The sequence below is a fragment of the Haplochromis burtoni genome, unplaced genomic scaffold (genome assembly GCF_018398535.1).
Source record: "Haplochromis burtoni strain Fernald_Lab_line unplaced genomic scaffold, NCSU_Asbu1 Contig_283, whole genome shotgun sequence".
NCBI classification, from domain to species: Eukaryota; Metazoa; Chordata; class Actinopteri; order Cichliformes; family Cichlidae; genus Haplochromis; species Haplochromis burtoni.
In genome coordinates, this window is record NW_024582644.1 from 148,881 (window position 1) to 156,904 (window position 8,024).

The window sequence follows — 8,024 nt, forward strand, 5'->3', positions numbered from 1 at the left end:
TGGATGAGAGGTGAAACGTCTTCAAGCAACTTAAAGAAGTCCAGACGCTTTTCTTTGCAAGCTCCTTTGACTATGATGACCTGGATGACTGAGAACCTTCACAGACACAACGCATTCACAAAGATTCTGCTACAAAGATGTTAGATCACAGTTTGAGGTTATAACATCCCAACACAAGTAGAAACTCTGGAGGCACGATGAACATTCAAATAACGCCCAGACTCTTTGCTTGTATTCAGCACCGATGTTACAGTTCATGTTTTTAAAGCTTGTTAATATTTCTATGTGTTTCTGCTGTAGAGTTACACAGAAAGTCAAATGTTTTTGTTCCAAAATACTGATCACACAAACATCAGCTGACTAGTCTCAAATTATGAACTTCAGCAGGTTTATACAACAGTAAGGACAGTAATATTGGCCTTATATTTAGGGATGGGTACCGGTTCTGACATAAATGGTAGTAACCAGACCGAAAAGCAGCGCACATTTCGGTGCTTTATTTTTTTTCCTGAGCTGTGATACACTTTGGATTCTAGCCAATCATTTTACGTTTCCAAGGATAGTAGGCGGGTCCAGGTACGTACGTTCTTTTAGAGCAGAGCTACAGATTAAAAATGCCCAAGGCGAAGCGGTCAAAAGTCTGGCTGTACTTCACAGCAAAAGATGCAAACTCAGCAGCCTGCAACAAGTGCTTTAAGTGATACTGTGCAAAGGAGGTAACACCTCGAATCTGATGAAAAACCTGGCGACGCATAGCATTTTTTTAAAAGCCGAGAAATGCACCGAGTTAGCAACATCCCCCAAGAACCCGAAGAGGAGAGTCCTGGCCCCTAGCCCTGCCAGTGTAGCAGAAATGATGAGGATGATGATGGCAGCAGCAGCTGTTCTTCTCTGCGTGAGTAGCTTAATGTTGTTCGTGTGTAATTTACGTTGAGTAGGCTAACCACATTATTACATTAATGCATGTAAGGTGAACTAGCAAACAGCGTCGTAGTTACATGCGGCTGTCTTCTTGTTTGATAGAGTGAACCATATATGCCCCATAGCTGCAGCATCCAAGTTACATGTTTATTAAAGTAATCAAATTACAGCATTTATGTTAGACTACTTTTAATTAACTGCTTTAGCCCACTTACAATGAAAATTTAAAACAATCTTGTTCATCACCTGTGTAGGATGTTAACACTATTGGAAGTAAAAATAACTTGAACTCCAATTTTGAAAACACAACTTTCTTTTTTTTATAAAGCTCTGATTTGTATTATGAGTCTGTGGTCTGGGAGAGAGTCTGTAACTCTGTCTGCAAAATATAGTATATAATGACCAATGTTGGGTAATTAATTATATAGTTACTTCTTCAAAAAAGTTACTGAGTTTTGCAAACAACAAAGTTTTTTGCAGCTGTTTACCTAAAAATGCAGCCAAGGCGTTTTTTTAAATAAACATTTCAAACTATTTACAGAACAATCAGCTGTTCTGCATCAAATCTGATGCCACACAAATTATTTGTGCCACTCCAAAAAATATTTTCTGTCCACTATGAGACACCGATGAAACACCAGTGTCGGCACATGAGGAATGCTGAACATTTGCCTGTTTAAATCATGAGACCAGTCACTATACAGAGATGTGCTTCTGAATGTGAACGATGTGTCTTCTGCTGCAGTGATGCAGTTCTGCTTGTGTTGAGTGATGTAAACAACTGATCGATCTAAACTCTTTAAACGTCAAAATTGATCATTAGATTTTTTATGACACAGCAGTGGTGAGTGTTCCCACCTTCTGCTCTTTGTAACTTAACGCGATCTTTCCGTTTTCGAGTTTTGGACATGATTTTGGAGGATATCTTCACAGTAGCCATTGACCACAAAGAAAAGCTACCGGAAATGCACAACCCTACATCCGGTCTCAAACCAGGAAGTTAGCATTTTCTCGTGCACAGGGTCAATTCAGGTTTTTCTTTTTTTTGTGCGCAACGCAGATTTTTTCTGCGCACAGACCGTGGCAGCAGTGCGCAGCTTTGAGGGAACATTGCCGGTTTGGCACTGGTATCGGATAAAACCTAAACGATACCCATCCCCACTGTAAGGGTTTTTTAGTTAGAGCAAACACACCATACTGTACTTAGACAGACTGACCTTCATGTTTGTGCACCATATTTATGCAACTGTGTTACCAAAGATCACATTTTTGATATTTTTCAAACACTTTATGCACAACATGCAGTAGAACTGTTTGAGTCCCACTAATCTTGTGGTAGTATTACACATTGTTAGCAGAAAGTGGTAAGAGTAACGCTAATACAAAACTAAAAACAACATATCAGGTCGGTGTGAATCAGAATAAACTCAGAGCACATAGTACTGATGGGTGAAACTGAGTTTACAAGACTCACTTTTTGGTATTTGGCTCTACTGATATTAGTACGTGATATATAAATGGCTTAGCAGATACAGTAGACAAAACCCACCATATCAGTATCATGGTTCTGTCCAGTTTTTCCCATATGTGCTGAAAACTCCATCACACAGACACCTATTTCACATTTCAATAATATCTTATGTACGCATTTCGCATCTAGATTAACAGTTCAGTGCGTCTAGAGGCACTGTTAATTTACAAAGTTGTTAGACTCAAGAAGGCTGTCCTTCCACCTGTGTTTCTGCCAGCCTATATTCCTGTGCCATCGATCTACTAATGATCCATTTTCAGCTTATCCTTTTCAGAGTCGCGTGGGGCGCTGGAGCCTATCCCAGCTGTCATAGGGCGAGAGGCGGGGTCCACCGTGGACAGGTCGCCAGTCTGTCGCAGGGCTAACACACAGGGACAGACAACCATTCGCACTCACTTTCACTCGCACATTCACACCTAATGGCAATTTGGATTAATCAATTAACCTATCCCCACAAGCTGCATGTCTTTGGACGGCGGGAGGAAGCCGGAGTACCCGGAGAGAACCCACGCAAACACGGGGAGAACATGCAAACTCCACACAGAAAGACCCCGGCCTGATGGTGGAATTGAACTCAGGACCTTCTTGCTGTGCGGCAACAGTGCTAACCACCGTGCTACCGTGCTGCCCGTGTGTGGTTATTCGTGGCTGCTTTCATTTTGTGTTGTAACAGGCTGAATAATCATTTTGGGTTTGTGACTGTTGTACTCCTTTGTGTTGGTCACATGGTACTTTTTGTGTGTGTTCAGTGTGGTAACTTCAGATCCTCATGTAGGGGCATCCATGCTTAAAGATGCCAACTAAAGAAATGTGAGTATTTAGTACTAAGGAGAGCTGGTAATAAAGTGCTCAAGCTTATTTTTGAGGGATGAAGGCTTCAGAGGGGCTTTTAATAAATTTAGGGGTCCTAGAGGAACCCTTTTGAGGGAGGAGGTGTTACGTCCCTCTGCAGCCCCTAATCTCCTCAATGTTTTCAGCTGGTGCTAATTGGCCACACCTAGTCAGGTGTGGATAAAAGCATACCTGAGGCAAGCTCCCAGAGAGTTCACTTGTCTTTGCCTTGGTGGCATCAGCCATTTTAGCCAACCTGGTTTTCCATTTTAAGATAAAACCTCTTCTCACCCATACTCTGGTATTCGTCTCCTTTTTTTATGTTGCGGCTTTGAGCCGGGTCGTAACAACATCAAAACCAAGCTGTAGCCTCCAAGGTGGAACAATAAAACCAAAACATTAGCACCAACAACTGCAGTTCCTCTAGCAGCCACTTGAGGCTGGCTTTAAAACCAAGTGAGTCCCCATGGACTCCAGAAAAGACAGCGTCCTTAAACTGAAACATAGCATGTTTGAACCTGATGTTAAAACAATTCAAGTCTCTGTAGCTACACATATAGAAAGTTTCATAACCTACATTTGCATGAAAGCCCTTTGCAGGATGAACAGGTGAGTTTGCTGCACTGTGATGGATTTACAGTAAAGAGCAGAGTGTGACTGCTGCACAGTGACTGTGGTGCTTATGGTCATAGTTGGGTTACATCAAGTGTAGCAGAGATTCATATGAAGTTAAGCTGATGATGCTCAGATCCACTGACTGAATTCCACTTTCATACCAACTTTATTTCCCACCCTGAGCCACAACAGCTGATTTTGGGGTTCCACACCTGCTGGATCCACTTTAACTCGTCCCTTCTCATTTTCCTGTTAGAGCTAAAGTCACCCTCTACAGTGGAGCAGCAGAAAATACAGATCATTTTGATTTTCCTTCTTTTTTTCTGCTCATCTTCTACTTAATAGATTCAAGCTGAGTGCCTTTATTGGAATTAAAATTAAGAGTCAAATAAAGTTTGTGTTCAAATCTACTCATATTATTATTACATTAATATAGCACAAGGTTCAGGTAGCTTTGCATAGAAATAGGTGGTAGAAATGTTCTTCAAGGAGCTACTTTCACTTTCTTACTCTGAGTTAGTACGTTTTCACTTTTACTCAAGTAAAGTAGTTGAATCAGTACTTCAACTTGAGTATTTTTTTAACACTAGTATCTGTACTTCAGCACAAGTACACGATGTCTGTAGCTGTGCTGAAGAGGACGTCTCCATTGCCCTTGTAGTTAATTCTATCATTTAGCACCACTTCCCAATATCATCACGTTTGGCTTCATAATCCCAAACACTGTGGTGTCATATTCATTATATTCATTTTCTAGTTAAAACCAACATAATAATGTTTGAGGAACGGCAACATTTATAGTACTTTGTGCAAGTTTTCCCACTATTGGTTCCTCATAAGCTCCTGTGGAAACAGTTTGTATGAAATACAGTTATTATCATGTTATTATTGACTAATGTCCTTCTTGTTTGACTATAAATCGTCTGTTCTGAGAAAAGTTTTACCAAAGTGACACTTTGGCACAATTTGAAAATGTATGAACTTGTGATGAAGGTCATGTATGAATGGTTCTTCTTTCACAGGCAATTCTAATTGAAATCAGAGCTGTCTGATTTATACCACAGCATTCAATAGTTGTTTAATTTCACTATAATGTCACGTGCCCTGCTGCTCCATAACTAACAGCATTACACTGAACATGAATCACTTATTGTTGTCTCATTATTTCAACAGATTACCTGCGTAAAACAGAGCAGGGTAGGTTTCCAGCGCGAGCCTCTCACATACGCACACATGTGCATTTGAACACAAGCGCATATTAATGGCCTCGCCTCCAGTGTTCCCTGCAGAGGAAAACCACATCCATCAGTCCTCCAACACAAACCACACACTGCTCTCTCATAACTATGCTCAGAGCAGAGTGAGAGCTAGTACAAGCTAAGTGCTTTCCAGCCACCACACTCAGGTCGCACTAACACAGAAGCAGGAGATGATGTATTCTCCACAGGGACGCTGCTGCTCGGTAAGGGACAGCTGCTGGAAAAAAGCAAGAAACGTGATTAATAGAGTGTTGTTTTATTTCTTTGTTTTTATCTGAATAACCTTTGTTTCCACTTGGGCAACATGTTTCAGGTAAAAGAAATATGTATGATCACATTTCTGTCAGTGTTTGTCTTGCAAGGTATCTGCAGCTGAGCAGCTTCCAACTATCTTGGGTGAATAGACTTTAGAAAGTTCACTTGGAGGCTTTAAATCTGTCCAAGCAGGAAAGACATCTTCACCTACATGCTACCTCAACGACTCCTGATGGTTTTACACTCGTGTTATGACGACACTGTACTTCATTGTTTCCAGTGGCTTCTGCCAGGCCGTGGCAGTTTATCGGTGTTTCACACAAACAACACACTAGAATAAGTACCCGTGTGGACGGGACGAACGAGGCATCCAACCAGGCACAGAGGACAGAAATGAGGACGAGACGATACTGGGTGTGTGAATCCTCTGATTTCTATGATACAAATTGGTGCTTTTCTTGATGTAGCTGGAGGTAAGCAGGAAGTTTTGTCAGGTAAGTTTTAGCCATCAGTCAGGTAGCACAACACTTGTGTAAACATAACTGGCAATGCTCACAATGCTCTCATATTAGCTGCCAACCTACTTATTTAATCCTGCTTGGATACGTCCACGGTGGAAACTTTCCTTTTTGCTATGTATTAACAGACCTCTCTGCATTGAATCATATCTGTTATTAACCTCTGTCTCTCTTCCACAGCATGCCTTTATCCTGTCTTCCTTCTCTCACTCCAACCAATCACAGCAGATGGCCCCGCCCCTCCCTGAGCCTGGTTCTGCTGGAGGTTTCTTCCTGTTAAAAGGGAGTTTTTCCTTCCCACTGTCGCCAAAGTGCTGCTCATAGGGGGTCATATGATTGTTGGGTTTTTCTCTGTATGTATCTGCTGGAGGTTTCTTCCTGTTAAAAGGGAGTTTTTCCTTCCCACTGTCGCCAAAGTGCTTGCTCATAGGGGGTCATTTGGGTTTTTCTCTGTATGTATAATTGTAGGGTCTACTTTACAATATAAAGCACCTTGAGGCGACTGTTGTTGTGATTTGGTGCTGTGTAAATAAAACTGAATTGAATAGAATTGTTATAATTCAATAAATCTGTGTTTGTCTGTTCATTGCATTTTTCAAGCAGCATTTCTCTGATTTATTTCAAAGTTGGTGGAAATATTGCTTTAAACACAAATATGTACACTGTTGAGTTTGAGTTTGTATCAGTGAAAAGATAATGTTATATATATAATAAGAAAAAAACTAGCAGTGACTATAATCATAACATTCAACTCTGCTGTAGTGGTGTGTGTGTAGTGTGTGTGTACAATAAAGAGATAGTGTCAGTGTGGTGTGTGTAGATAAAAGATATAATGTAAAAGAATAGATATAAGTTGCGCAAGAAAAATAGTAGGGTGTGTGTTGGTTGTGAGAGAGGCAGGAGAGAGTCAAGTGTTATATTTTGCCAGCAGAGACTTTACAGAAGAAACAGGTCATAATTGTTATTGTTACATATCAATATAGGATCTGTTGACCCACCTCGACAGAGAGGCAGTCGTGTCTGCCTGTGCGTCTCTTCATCAGTCTAATCATTCCTGATTTCTTTCCTGCTGACTGAGTCCACCATGATAACAAAAACCTTTTCCTCCTCCTAAAGTCTCAAGGCTGTCAGTAACACACGTGCATCCTTGGTTGGAGGCCATAAAAACAAAATACTCACATCTACTAAGGAAATTATGTAAGAGCTTGAATATGTTCGTCCTTGCATGTATTTACACTCAAAAAGCAGTTTCATGTGTGTCACGCTTGTGTGTGTCCTTCCTTCATGAAGGTTTCTTCGGCTGTTGAATTATTTGCATTTTTACTTTGCTTGATCACATCACAGAGACTCTGCGAGGCAGCACCACGTGGTCGTACTCGAGGCGCACACAGCGGTCTGTTACTGCAGTATTAGCTTGATAATAAACTGACTGCATATTTTATTTTTCTCTCATCCATCGACACCATCTGACTCATTTGAGATGAACCAATCACATCAAAGCTTCTGTTTGAGGGTGATGACATCATCTGTGGTGCATGCCAAACGCATGCAGCGATGCCATCTGGAGGGTGCTGACTCAGCACAACACTCACACACACGTCTGATCACTCCAGCTCACACACTCGTGCACGGTAGTCAACGACACTAAAAACCAATTTGTCTGATTTGGTTCTGGTAGGATACACGGAGGTTTCTGCCTACACGGGACACTTTGTCAACACTAACAGCATTTTATTCAATTTAAGAGAGCGTATCTTCCAAAGAACAGCATCACATTTACAAACTTCTACCTCAGATTAGAGGTAGGAGTGTTTTTGGTTTTCCCACATTACTCAGCACACACACACACACACACACACACACACACACACACACACACACACATTTGTGAAATATGTTCTGGGACCTTCAGGATTCCAAGCACAAGCATGAGAAGCATGAGGGCTGCGGTCTGTATGAAGCAGGATCGTGTCTTATTCAGTTAACTGCAGAATTAAACACTCAGTAGCACAGGAACAGAGCGGGAGGGAGAGAGAGAGCCAGGGACAACAACGTCACATTAGAAAGGTATAGTAATCATCCACAACTATTTTC

The 8,024-nt window shown here is 41.3% G+C and overlaps 1 protein-coding gene across 4 annotated transcripts in view; it reads right to left on the reverse strand.

Annotated features, from left to right (window-relative positions):
- Positions 1 to 8,024, reverse strand: part of LOC102291285 (kalirin RhoGEF kinase) — a 158,979-nt gene that overhangs the window by 107,497 nt on the left and 43,458 nt on the right. For 2 of the 4 annotated variants that reach the window (XM_042227836.1, XM_042227837.1), the window contains exon 1: positions 5,077 to 6,105. The exons of 1 other annotated variant lie outside the window; for it this stretch is intronic. In XM_042227836.1, the coding sequence (XP_042083770.1) occupies positions 5,077 to 5,200 (124 nt within the window). In that variant the 5' untranslated portion in view covers positions 5,201 to 6,105. Of the gene's footprint in view, positions 1 to 5,076; positions 6,107 to 8,024 lie in introns of those variants that run through there. One more of the 4 variants, XM_042227834.1, reaches the window with a different exon arrangement.